Below are 13,723 nucleotides of genomic sequence, written 5' to 3'. Positions count from 1 at the left end.
TATATATATATATATATATATATATATATGTATATGTATATATACATATGTACATGTATATATATATATATGTGTGTGTGTATGTATATACACACACGGGCACTTCTTAATTGTCAGCTGCTGGATTTTCCATTTCTAGAGGCAAAACTTGTCTCTGCAACTCTTGAATTCCCTGTGCGGCATCATCCAGTTGACCTAAGGGAAAAGAAAATATAAATCTTAATAGACATCACTTATCCACCCATCAATTTCCTGTTCAATTATCAAATATCTTTTGTATTACAGCATTTCTCCTATTACTTACTCGTTACTGCCTTGACAGTTCTGAGGTGAAGATATGTAATTTTTTTCAAAGGGGAAAACACAAAATATTATATATTTTCCATAAAGTATAAACCTGCTCCTCCTCATTCAAATCATTTCATGTATTTACTGACAGTCTCTCAACCATTAGCAAGTCCAAAATGTTCTGAATACAACCACAAGATGGTTACAGTGTTGTTCACTGCCATATATTTTTTCTACAAGACATTTTCTGCAATAATAATCCAGAGAAGGATGGCAGGCAGAGTTGATCTTTTGCCACTGCACCTGCAGGCGATGCCTTCTCTGTACAGTTTCCAGGGTCTGGCATTTCCTGGGAGTCATCCTGGCCAGCAGCACCGAGACACTTTCTTGGTCACAGATAAACTGACTCACAAGCTTGTGAGCGTCTCAGACACTTCATGGTCATGACACATTTGTTTATTTTTAAAAATGTTCAGCACTGTCCTCCCTCCATTTACCCCAATCATTCCAGCAAAATCTAGATGGCACCGCTCCTCGTCTGATCCAGGATCTTCAACTGGCTGATGAATTTAGATCTTCTGGGGCAAAGTGCAGACTGCATGGGTGCTCCCACGAAGGATTTTAAAAGTTGGCCCTTCATCTCTCCTGATCGCTCTCACCCAACGGGAACGTATTTCTTTGTCCTTGGGAAAATTGTGGAAACTTAAAAAGTGTTTTTTGTTTATTATTGGAACAACATGGCACACTGCAATAACGTCGTGATGACTGCCATGCTGGTTAGATGAGCTGCTGGCTGTTTACTGTTCACAGAGTTCCCTCTGTGAACAGTAAACAGCCATCAGTGTGCTAATGATCCATTGTTATGCTGATGGTCCTTCTTGAGCATGTGATCAGCTGGTTTTGGTTGTCAGCAGCAAAACTGGTTGATCCACCCTGAGACGGTGCTATTTAAGAGACTGAGCTGAATACAGCTCCTCACACTGAGGAAGTCTCTCGGATGAGAGACGAAACGTTTCTACATTTTTTTGTTGATTTGCTTTGTTTTGTTTTTTTGAATGTCCAGAGGACCAGATTTAACTTTTTTAGATTTTTGGGGATTTGTTGAGGCCATGAAATTTGGAAACATTTTTCCCTTAAAATGATACATTCTCTCAGTTTAAACTTTTGATCTGTGATTTGTGTTCTATTCTGAATAAAATATTAGATGTTGGCACCTCCACATCATTGCATTCAGTTTTTATTCACAATTTTAGTGTCCCAACTTTTTTGGAATCCAGTTTGTACCTGGGTGTTCACCTGAACAATAAACTGGACTGGTCTAACAACACTGATGCACTTTACAGGAAGGGTCAGAGCAGATTCTACCTGCTGAGGAGAATGAGGTCTTTTGGAGTACAGGGGGTGCTCCTGAAGACCTTCTTTGACTCGGTAGTGGCATCAGCCAACTTCTATGGTGTTGTGTGTTGGAGCAGCAGCTTATCATCAGCCGAGAAGCAGCAGCTAGATAAACTCACCAAGAAGGCCAGGTCTGTGCTTGGATGCCCCCTCGACCCAGTGCAGGTGGTGGGAGACAGGACTCTAGCTAAAATAACATCATTGCTGGACAATGTCTCCCACCCCATGCATGAAGCTGTTGCTGAACTGGACAGCTCGTTCAGTGACAGATTACTGCATCCTAAATGCACAAAGGAGCGTTACCGCAGGTCCTTCCTCCCAGCAGCTGTTAGACTCTACAACCATCACTGCTCCCAATAAACTCAAGGATTAAATACATGTTGACCTCTGCTAAAACACACACTCTGCCTATAATACTGCATTGTAAATAGTCTGTCCTTATCAATGTTCCAATACATATTGAACATTTGTAGTGAACTAAGCCTCCGGTCAAAACCTGACCCTGAAGACCTTAATGGGACAAGAACTGTTATTTCATTGATTTGAATCCAGAAATACAAATTAGCTCATCCAGAGACTTTCTAATTGTATCCTGAACCAATCAATTGAAAGAACACTCTCTTTTTATATTACCATTACTATTTTTACAAATGTCTTGATAATCAAAAGTGTGTTAGTTCAAATCATTTTTAAATGTTAAAATGAACCACTCATTTTAAATCAACTGTGAAACAGTATTAATGATTTTTTAATCCTCATTCAAAGTAGAAATCAAGTTAATGTCTGTTACAAAGTAATTATGCATTTTTTGATCTTCTGTCTGAAATGAGAAGTAGTGATGTCGGTCGAAAGTCAGAAAGAAGTTATTGGAACGAACTGTCATGTTTTTAAACCTCTCAGACAGAAATAAGAAGCTACTGGCACCTGTAGTCTGTCATTTCTCCAAAACATTTCTCTAGTCTGTTCCCAAACATCTCACTGTTTTGCTGACTTGTAGTAACCCTCTGACGTCACTAAAACCACACCCCTGTTGGTTCTTTCAACCAATCAGGACTTCCTAAAAGGGACCGGAAACAGAACTCTTTAAAAGTCGACATTTCCTAGTTCCAGTTAGTTCTGGGAGACATGAACCGAAGTTCCGAAGGAGAACAGAAGTTCCATGGAGAACAGAGAGTTCTGCTGAGAAGGAAGACAGTGCGACTTTGCAAGGGTGAAGTCCACGGTGGTCATTTTCTGAAAGATGACACCTGTCTGGAGTGTTGATTCTGGTCATTACGCCAAAGACCTATTCAACATCTCAGGAGTTCAGCACGTTTGCTGAAATTCCACTTAACTTAATCCTATCTTTCGGGGAAGTTTATTTTGGAAGCTGGGCCAGTCAGCCTCGTCATCCCAAGTTGATGAGACGCGGATAAATCCCTGGAGGTAAAAAGACTCAGCCTTGCTGGACGCCAGGAGAAGACCTCTCTGAAACCCCACCAAGGTAAAGAGTCGACGCTCGGGTACATCTAGCCGAAATCACTGGGAAACGTGCGATCTGGTTTCAAACAAGATAACTCCCCATCTTTTCTTTATTATCTTAGTTAACCCTAAGTATCCACTTTCCCTCGTTAAACTTTACTCCATCTCTTCTATCTCGCCAGTAAAAAGATAAGCTAAGCCTGCAGACATTAATTTAAGATCTAAAGATATGTCTGTTGTATTTTAGTTGCAAGTGAGAAATCATGGCCGTATGATTTCTCATTGTAAAGCTCATTAATTAAGCTGTGTTATTGCATTCAGTCAGAATAATCAAGTGTACAATGTTTTGATGTTAAATTTTGATTCTGTTAATAAATGACCACATTCATTTTGATGGGTCAAAGAAAATTAACATCTCATGTCACTGAATAGACTATCTCCAACACAGTACTTCTAAGCACAATATCACTTAGTCCAGAAAAATGAAAGAATCCGTTTAAATTAAGTATAATATCATGTACTTGAACTAGTTCAGATATTATAAAATGTAAGAGAGCACCCCTGAGCTAAATCCATCTCTTGGCTGTCTCATTACACATTATTGATATTGTTTATCATATTTCTGTATATATTGTATTGTTTATTAACATTTAGGAACTTTTGTGTTAAATCTTTATCTTTTTATCTGTTGCTGCTGTTACACTTGAATTTCCCATCCGTGGGACAATAAAGGCTGTTTCTATTCTATAAAGGATGAATGGGACTTCATATCTGTGCTCTTTTGCCTAACAAGCTTAGTCTTGAATTCATACTTTTCTGCCTTTCAATAAAAAAATAAATAAAAAACTTGTATAAAGACCGATCTTGTGTTTATTGGGGTTTATTTATAAAGTTTGTTAAAAAAATCCACCAGTCATGATTTTTCTTGTGCCATCTTCTTAGTGGAGAAACTAATTGCATGTGAATCCTTCCAAGTGGTCTTAGATATTGTGCTCTCGCAGTTCTGTCTTCATGGTCAGTTTGAGAGGACGACCTGCTCTTAGTAGATTTACACATTCTCCTTCCATTGTTCAATGACAGATTTAACAGAACTTGAGATGTTCAGGACCTTGGGAATCTTTTTTGTTCCATCCTGATTTGTAGTTTTGAACCATCTTCTCTGAGCTGAATTAGTGCAGTTAATGTTAGGAAACCACCAACATCCAGAGCTGAAGCTGTTCTGTGCAGAGGAGTGGGCTAAAGTTCCTCCAAGCTGGTGAACAGGCTTGATCAACTGTTACTGGAAACGTTTAGTTGTAGGTATTGCCGCATGCCAGGTACTGAAAGCAAAAGTTCACATACTTTTACCACTCACAATATGTAATATTGGGTCATTTTCCTCAATAAATAAATTACCAAGTATAATATTTAGTATCATTTGTTTAAATGGGTTCTCTTTATCTACTGGTAGGAATTGTGTGAAAATCTGATTATGTTCCACTTTCTATGAATGAAAATCACAGAAACTCTGTCAAACTCAGACCAAAACATCCTTCTGTCAAATCCTGCACAAATGGTGGAGTATGTGGATGTTTAATTTTACAAAGACTTACAAGTGTTAAGGTTCTGATGTAGTGACTTTGTAGAGATTTAAAACTAGATTTAAATATCTAACTCCCACAAATGAAAGAATGTGTTCATTCATGTAAATCATGTACAGCATCAAAACCACAAACAAGAATATTTACAGAAGAAAACCAATAAACTAGTGCAGTACTTTATTATTCAATACAAAAACGTCACTACGCTGGACTACAGTTGTCACCAAGGTGGCCAGCTTCACTAAAACGTCTCAAGATGAAGTTTCAGTCGTGGACAAAATGTATACAGACAACTACATTAAAGCAATTTAAATCTAATAAAAAAAAGTACAACTGCTCAACAAACATGTCCAATTAGTTCAGCAGGTCACATGACAAGGAATGATTATGTTCTTTTAATTGCATCATCAATTTCTGAAATTTGCTCTTTCAGTTGGTTCCACTGTTCAGGATTCAAGGCAATACCTGAAAGAAAGAAAAAAAGCGTGTCAACACTGAATTTTACACCAAAAGTAATTAACGTTATCTTTTTTACTTTTGCTCCCTGACACAGAGCCTATAAAAACATTCACATCCTTGGATGTTTTGTTTTCTGTTAGAATCAGCCATGGTCTTCAAGAACTGGTTCCACCTTTGTGATTTATTCAGCCTCTGCTCATTTCAGCTACATTTCTGCTGTTTCAGCTTTTATTTACCTGCTTTCAGTAAAGTTCAAATTCAACTCCCAGTAACAGTTTAGAAATGAACCCTTTTCATCTGGTTTTAGCTTCTTCTGCAGTTTTCAGCTAAAATCATTTAGCGGTAAGCTCTCACGCTGCAATTTCACAGGAAGTTACAGTCCTTTAATTTAATTAAAATTACTTGGTAAAAGTCGGACCCCTTCTGGGTGGGAGTTGGACTCCCAACACGGCTGCCCATTCTCACAGATTCTTTTAATAACTTTTATGGACAGAAGTTCTCGGTGCAGCCAGGGGGAGGAGGGAGTCCTGTTCGGTGGCCTCAGGATTCCATCTCTTCTCTTTGCAGATGATGTGGTCCTGCTGACATAGTGCCATGATCTTCAGCTCTCACTTCAGCGGTTCACAGCCGAGTGTGACGCAGGTGGGATGAGAAGCTGCTGACACCTCCAAATCTGAGGCCATGGTCCCCAGTAGGAAAAAGGTGGATTTCTCTCTTCAGGTCAAGGGTGAGGTTCTGCCTCAAGCTGAGGAGTTCAAGTGTCTCTGGGTTTTGTTCACGAGTGAGGGAAGAATGGAGTGTGAGATAGACAGACTGATTGGTGCAGCATCTGCAGTATTACAGACTCTGTGCCAGTCCATTGTGGTGAAGAGGGAGCTGAGCTGTAAGGTAAAGTTCTCTGTGTACTGTTGGTCTATATTCCTACCCTCACCTATGGTCACGAGTTCTGGGTAGCGACTGAAAGAATGAGATAGTGGATACAGGAGAGTGAAATGAGTTTCCTCTGCAGGGTAACTGGACTTTCCCTTAGAGACAGGGTGAGAAGTTCAGTTATCAGGAGAGACTCGGAGTAGAACCACTGCTCCTCTACATCGAGAGGAGCCAGTTGAGGTGGTTCATCTGGTAAGGATGCTTCCTGGGTGCCTCCCTAAGGAAGTGCTTCGGGCATGGCCGACTGGGAGGAGACCCCGGACAACTGAGAGACATAGCATAATGTAGAGTCTATGTCTCTCAGTTGGCCTGGGAACACCTTGGAGTCCTCCCAGAAGAGCTGGAAGAGAAGGCTGTGGAAAGAGATGTCTGGACCTCCTTGCTCAAGATGCTGCCCCCGAGACCTGACTTGAGAACAAGAGGAAGTGATGGATGGATGAAGATGGATGGATGATGATGGATGGATTATTCAGTAAAAATTTAATTTACAATTCTTTTTAATTAATGTTTTTATTTATTTAATTTCTTTCAAAAAGGCCAATTTAAATTGTTCATGACCGATTAATAATAGCTATAAAAAGGTCCAACTCCCAAAGGAATTATTGTTTTTTTAAGGCTTGGTAAAAGTAGCTACACATGTTTCACGAGGATAAATGTAATGGTGCTTCAACAGTTCACTGAAACAAAGTTAAGCTAGTTTTACGAAGATCTGCTTAAATATTATGAACACATCTAATAATCTTCACATTAGAGTAATGTTTTAAACTAAATCTAATAAAGTTAATAAATCTGGTCCTCTGGACATTCAAAAAAACAAAACAAAGCAAAACAACAAATAAAATTTAGAAACGTTTCGTCTTTCATCCGAAAGACTTCCTCTGTCTGAGGAGCTGTATTCAGCTCACTCTTATAAATAGCACCTTCTCAGAGTGGATCAACCAGTTTTGCTGCTGACAACCAAAACCAGCTGCTCACATGATTAAGAAGGACCATCGGCCTAACAATGGATCATTAACACACTGATGGCTGTTTACTTTTCACAGAGGGCTGAGAGATACTAGCAATCACAGCATTGTAAGAGGGGGACAATTGAACACGTAGGCCTCCACCCCTGTTTAATGATGGATGATTTCTTTTCACAAAGATGGCCTCCTTTACTCCTCTCTCAAACCATCGTTTCTCTCTATCCAGGATGTGAACATCTTCATCCCTGAAAGAGTGACCGCTGGCCTGGAGATGAGTGTAGACCGCAGAGTCCTGGCCTGATGTTGTTGCTCTTCTGTGCTGGGCCATCCTTTTGTCCAGTGGCCATTTAGTTTCCCCTATGTAAGACTGATCACAGCCCTCCTGACACTGAACAGCATACACAACATTACTCTGTTTGTGCCGGGGGATTGGATCTTTGGGATGATTTGTCGTAATGTATTTTGGGGTTTAAAAGCCACTGGGACGTTGTGCTTAGAAAAAAAACTTCAGTTTCTCTGATACTCCCTCAACATATGGAATGACCACTGGTCTGGGTTCCTCATTTTCACCTGATGGCTGACTGGAGTCCTGTTTGGGTTTCTTCTCTGCTTTCAGGAAGGCCCAGTTAGGATATCCACATTGCTCTAGAGCCTGTCTTGTGTGGGATTTCTCCTTCTGCCTGGCTCCTGAGCTAGTGGGGACGCTGTCTGCTCTGTGGTACAGAGTCTTGATGACTCCTAACTTGTGCTCCAAAGGGTGATGGGAGTCAAACTGCAAATACTGGTCTGTGTGGGTGGGTTTGCGGTACACCTCAGTTTGCAAATATCCTCTATCAGAGACTGAGACCTCACAGTCCAAGAAAGCAAACCTGATATTTTTTACATCTTCTCGTGTGAACTTGATGTATTTATCCACAGAGTTGATGCGGTCAGTAAAATGTTGGACTTCCTGCGATTTAATTTTAACCCAGGTGTCGTCAATATACCTGAACCAATGACTTGGTGGTGTCCCTGAAAACGACGTCAAGGCTCTCTTTTCTACCTCCTCCATGTACAGGTTGGCAACAATAGGAGAAACTGGAGACCCCATAGCACACCCATGTTTCTGCCTAAAATATTGCTCCCCATATGTGAAGTAGGTTGACTGCAGGCAGTTTCAAGAGTTGACAGTTGTTCTGTGGAAAGTGTGGTCCTGCTGCTCAGAGTGGTGTCTGATTTTAAACTTAAACTGACCACCTCTACTGCATCACCAACAGGAATACATGTAAAGAGTGATGTGACATCAAAAGAGACCATTGTTTCATCAATCTCCATGATGACATCCCTCACCTTATCCACAAAGTCCATGGTGTTCTGTATGTGGTGTTCTGAGCTGCCAACTAAAGGGATGAGTACAGATGCCAGATATTTGGAAACATTGTAAGTGACAGAGTTAATCATGCTAACAATTGGTCTAAAAGGTACACATTGTTTGTGAATTTTAGGTAAACCATACAGACTAGGTGTGGCCTTCCCTGAGTACAGTCTGTGATACAGAATACGGTCAATAGCCTTGTCTTGCTCCAAAACTTTCAGGCAATCTATCAACTTCTTCTTGTAACCACTTCCTGGATCTCTTTTCAGAGGTTCATAAGTGGTCAAGTGTAGATGAACAGATGCTCAGATATATTCATCAATTAACACGGATTCCTCATTTTTCTGGACTGAATAAAACGTGCATTGAATTTAATGAAATGCAAACGTGAGACGTCATTTATCTTTGACCCATCAAAATGAATGCGGTCATTTATTTACAGAATCAAAGTTTAACATCAAACATTTACATTAATTTGGCAAATTATGAAAATAACAACATAAGCAATCAATCAGGAAAAATCATACGGCCATGATTTTTCCGTTGCTTCACCACAGACATTTATGAAAACTGTACAATTATGATCTTTTACCCACACGGCGGTGGATGAGCACTTTACACAGACATTTCTAAATATCTGGAAGAATTTCTACTTGAGAGAGGAGTTTAAAGATGGGAAAGAAGTTTAAAGAAGAGTAAAAGATGGGGTTTGAGGGAGTGTTGAACAGAACGGCACTCTCCGGGCTTTCTTCAGCTTCTTCCTTACAGTACACTTAGGTGGTGAAATCGACTCTTTTACCTGGAGATGTCTCAGGCGAGATTCCGTTTAACGCACCCTTTCAGCGTCTCCGTAGGATGCTGTTACTCGTCCGGAGTAGCGGCGAGATTCTGTCCGCCACAGCTCACCTCAGTGAAGATGTTATAATCCCATGAAACTCGGAAGAGCTCTGTTGTCATGTCAGGATCTTCCCGGCTCACAGAACTGAACAGAGACCCAACTCCCACAGAACTGAACTCTCACAGCCCTCACAGATCTGACAGAACTGAGTAGACCAGGAAGTACCGACATTTTAAAGAGCTCTTTTCCCGGTTCATTCGGGAGTCTCCCCATTGGCCAGAACCGACCAGACGGGGTGTGTTTTGTGACGTAAAAGGTTAGAAGGCAGCAAGAATTGTTATGGAACAGATCAGAAATGTTCTCACAGACAGAGAGAGTTTTGTTTTGGCGAGTTTAAGAAACAGGTGCCAAAACCCCCCTGTTGACGTCTGAGAGGATATAAACAGGACAGTTGTTCCAACGCATGTCTGCTTCGACTCCTGACCCTGGAACGCACACTTTGCTCATTCACAGACAGAAATCAGAAAATGCATAATTACTCTGTAACAGCTTTAACATGAGTTCTAACTTTGCATGAGAATTAAAAATCATTACACAGTTAATAAAATTGATTAGTTCACTGCAACATCTAAAATGGTTTGAACTAAGACACTTTGATTATCAACATTTGTAAAATAGTAATGATAATAAAAAAAGAGTGTTCTTTCACTTGAATTTTCAAGAAAGAAAGTCTCAGGATGGGTGAACCTGTATTTCTGGTTTCAAATCAACAAAATGACAGTTCCTGTCCCACAAGGTTCTTAAGGTCAAGAGTTTTGACCTTAGGCTTAGTCTTGACCTCAGATTAAGTTCACTAGTTAGTTTAAACCATTTTAGATGTTGCAGTGAACTAATCAATTTTATTAACTGTGTAATGATTTTTAATTCTCATGCAAAGTTAGAACTCATGTTAAAGCTGTTACAGAGTAATTATGCATTTTCTGATTTCTGTCTGTGAATGAGCAAAGTGTGCGTTCCAGGGTCAGGAGTCGAAGCAGACATGCGTTGGAACAACTGTCCTGTTTATATCCTCTCAGACGTCAACAGGGGGGTTTTGGCACCTGTTTCTTAAACTCGCCAAAACAAAACTCTCTCTGTCTGTGAGAACATTTCTGATCTGTTCCATAACAATTCTTGCTGCCTTCTAACCTTTTACGTCACAAAACACACCCCGTCTGGTCGGTTCTGGCCAATGGGGAGACTCCCGAATGAACCGGGAAAAGAGCTCTTTAAAATGTCGGTACTTCCTGGTCTACTCAGTTCTGTCAGATCTGTGAGGGCTGTGAGAGTTCAGTTCTGTGGGAGTTGGGTCTCTGTTCAGTTCTGTGAGCCGGGAAGATCCTGACATGACAACAGAGCTCTTCCGAGTTTCATGGGATTATAACATCTTCACTGAGGTGAGCTGTGGCGGACAGAATCTCGCCGCTACTCCGGACGAGTAACAGCATCCTACGGAGACGCTGAAAGGGTGCGTTAAACGGAATCTCGCCTGAGACATCTCCAGGTAAAAGAGTCGATTTCACCACCTAAGTGTACTGTAAGGAAGAAGCTGAAGAAAGCCCGGAGAGTGCCGTTCTGTTCAACACTCCCTCAAACCCCATCTTTTACTCTTCTTTAAACTTCTTTCCCATCTTTAAACTCCTCTCTCAAGTAGAAATTCTTCCAGATATTTAGAAATGTCTGTGTAAAGTGCTCATCCACCGCCGTGTGGGTAAAAGATCATAATTGTACAGTTTTCATAAATGTCTGTGGTGAAGCAACGGAAAAATCATGGCCGTATGATTTTTCCTGATTGATTGCTTATGTTGTTATTTTCATAATTTGCCAAATTAATGTAAATGTTTGATGTTAAACTTTGATTCTGTAAATAAATGACCGCATTCATTTTGATGGGTCAAAGATAAATGACGTCTCACGTTTGCATTTCATTAAATTCAATGCACGTTTTATTCAGTCCAGAAAAATGAGGAATCCGTGTTAATTGATGAATATATCTGTTCATCCACATTTTGGTGGCCCGTCACGTGCTCATAAATGGACTGCGTATTCGTGTAAAGATTGATTTTACATGTTGGCATGAGGAAAGTAGCAGTCAAAACATTGCATGTTTACGCAGCGTGCTGGAGCTGCGCGCTTGGAGCTTGGCTCTGCATGTTTACGCTGTATTACGCTGGCGATGTTATGAAAGCTGAAATAGTGTCATATGTCTTGTGAAAGCTGAAATTGTACGCCTGTTGTGGTAACTAAAAGCTGGGTTTGGGTAAAAACGCTTCATTCTGTTTAAAGACGGTCCAGACGCGGTTCTGGACCGGCTCGGTTCTGAAAAGGTTCGGACGAGTTGTTTAAATAGCTAGGAAGGCGTTTTTGAGACCGGAGTAGCAGACTCCGTACAACTCAGAATTGATTCGTTACAATTTTTAACAGAAAAAGTGCATTTTGACAGTTTACAAGACGAACAGTTGACGAACTTATTTCAGGCTAAATCTAACTTGCTGGTTGCTGAAACGCTTTCTGATTGGTTTGATGTGCTGCTGTGGAGAGCTCTGATTCGCTGAGAAGTTGACTGACGTGCCTACGTCACTTCCTCTCACCCCTGTGCTGCTTTGTCATTGGTGATTTCAGTCACGTGACCCGGAAATGGAAACTCGTTTTCATAGGGAATAAAATCTGCTTTTTAAAGCTGAAAAGCGCTTTAAAGCTGTGTTCTGAAACGCTGTTTAAGTTCTTCGAAGTCTAATTGCTAAAATTTTGCCACGTTTGTGTAAAAAATCCGTTCAGAAATGTTGGTTTTAACCGAGTCTAGCCGATGCTAATTTTGAGCTAACAGCTAATGACCGGACGCCACAGGAAGTCATAGCGACCCCTACTGGACAACACTAACAGTGTCTGAGTTAAAATTAATAAGGTTGTACTGCCACCTTCTGGAGAAACACGAGATAACAGGTTTTCACTTCGCTTTTTAGGTATTTTGAGTGAAATTAAACGTTTTTATTTTTGTAAGACGAACTTTGAGTTAACAAACTTCCTCGAGCTGAATTATACTGTTATGTTATCTTACCATTAAAAGTCAGTAAAGTATTTACGCCCAGCGAGGCGTTTACTAAGAATTTTTTCATTCACTGATAAATCCTAAAGCAGGTGCAAAATGAAAAAATGAGAACTTTTGGTAGAAACAGAGACAGATAATCATAAGAGCTGAAAGTTTACTCGGTCGCTGGAAATAAAGTGCACGTTTAATGGTTAAACTCACTAAATAAGAGTAAATACATCAGTAGAGAGAAACTCTTCTGATTTTATTTTACCACCTAAACATTTACATCTCCTATTTAATTTCTAAATAGCAGATAATGGCGGACGAAGAGGTAAACACTGACCCCTTGCAATCCAGAGATGCCGTCCAGTCGGCTTTATATATTTTAACAAATTCAATTATTGGTACTCAATTAGGGCAATTAGAAGGCCTTGATGATAATCAAAGAGATGAGGAACTGCAGAGGTTGGCAAAAGCAGCTAAAGTGTCAGAGGACACAAAATCGAGCCGTGAACGGTTGGATAAAATTTCCCTGCTTCTGAAAGCGGAATTGGACCATCAGGTTGCACAAAATGTCTTGCTGTTCAGTGGATATGAATCTGAAAAGGAGAGGTGTGACGTATTGATTAATGAATCTGAATTGCAGAAACAACAATTTCAGATCGATAGGGACCTCTCAAAGAAAGAGCTGTCCGTACAGGCTCAATCATATGAGGGGAGGATTAGGGATAAAGAACAAGCGTACCGGGCCGCGTGTTCAGATAACGATGTGCTACAAGAACAGTTGCAGGTCGCATTAAAGGAGCTGGACGTTTGCAAAGCAGAAAAGGCGATGATACTCCAACAATGGCTGAATTTACAGAGTGAATGTCAGACATCACAGGAGCGCCTGACAGCTTGTGAGGAGAAACTAGCTACAGCTACAAACCAGATTTCTGATATGGGGCGAGCTGGTCTGAGACTCAGAGACGAACAGGGTCAGGGCCCGGGTCAGCCACAACCACCCCAGTCAGATGCTGGTGCACCTCTTCCTCCTAACACCATGCAGTCACTACCACCCCCATCTCGGGTGGTAGGAACAGACCTGCACCGATATGCACCTCTTCCTACTAACACCATGCAGTCACCACCACCCCCATCTCGGGTGGTAGGAACAGACCTGCACCGATATGCACCTCTTCCTCCTAACACCATGCAGTCACCCCCACACCCATCTCGGGTGGTAGGGGCAGCCCTTCACCACTTTGCACCACCAACCACACAAGAGAGACCGTTAATACTGTCTCCTTCAATGGATGATTTGCAGAAAATCTCAAAATATGTACAACGCTTTGTACCTGAACCGATGGGATCATCTGGAACAAAAGCGTATCTCAGAGATCT

At 40.9% G+C, this 13,723-nt stretch overlaps 1 protein-coding gene across 1 annotated transcript; it reads right to left on the bottom strand.

The window, feature by feature from the left end:
• Window positions 1–5,046: 5,046 nt before the first annotated feature.
• LOC119413571 (activated RNA polymerase II transcriptional coactivator p15) lies at window positions 5,047–5,189 on the bottom strand (the record flags this gene model as incomplete). The annotated part of the gene is given in 1 exon segment (XM_037680626.1): window positions 5,047–5,189. A coding segment is annotated over 1 exon segment (80 nt), but the record flags the coding sequence as incomplete, so codon positions are not given.
• Between the last annotated feature and the right edge of the window lie 8,534 nt (window positions 5,190–13,723).

The sequence above is a fragment of the Nematolebias whitei genome, chromosome 8, assembly GCF_014905685.2.
Source record: "Nematolebias whitei isolate Nwh7 chromosome 8, NemWhi1, whole genome shotgun sequence".
Lineage (NCBI taxonomy): Eukaryota > Metazoa > Chordata > Actinopteri > Cyprinodontiformes > Rivulidae > Nematolebias > Nematolebias whitei.
The sequence above is the reverse complement of the archived record's forward strand: the minus strand, read 5'-3'. Positions and strand labels throughout refer to the sequence as shown.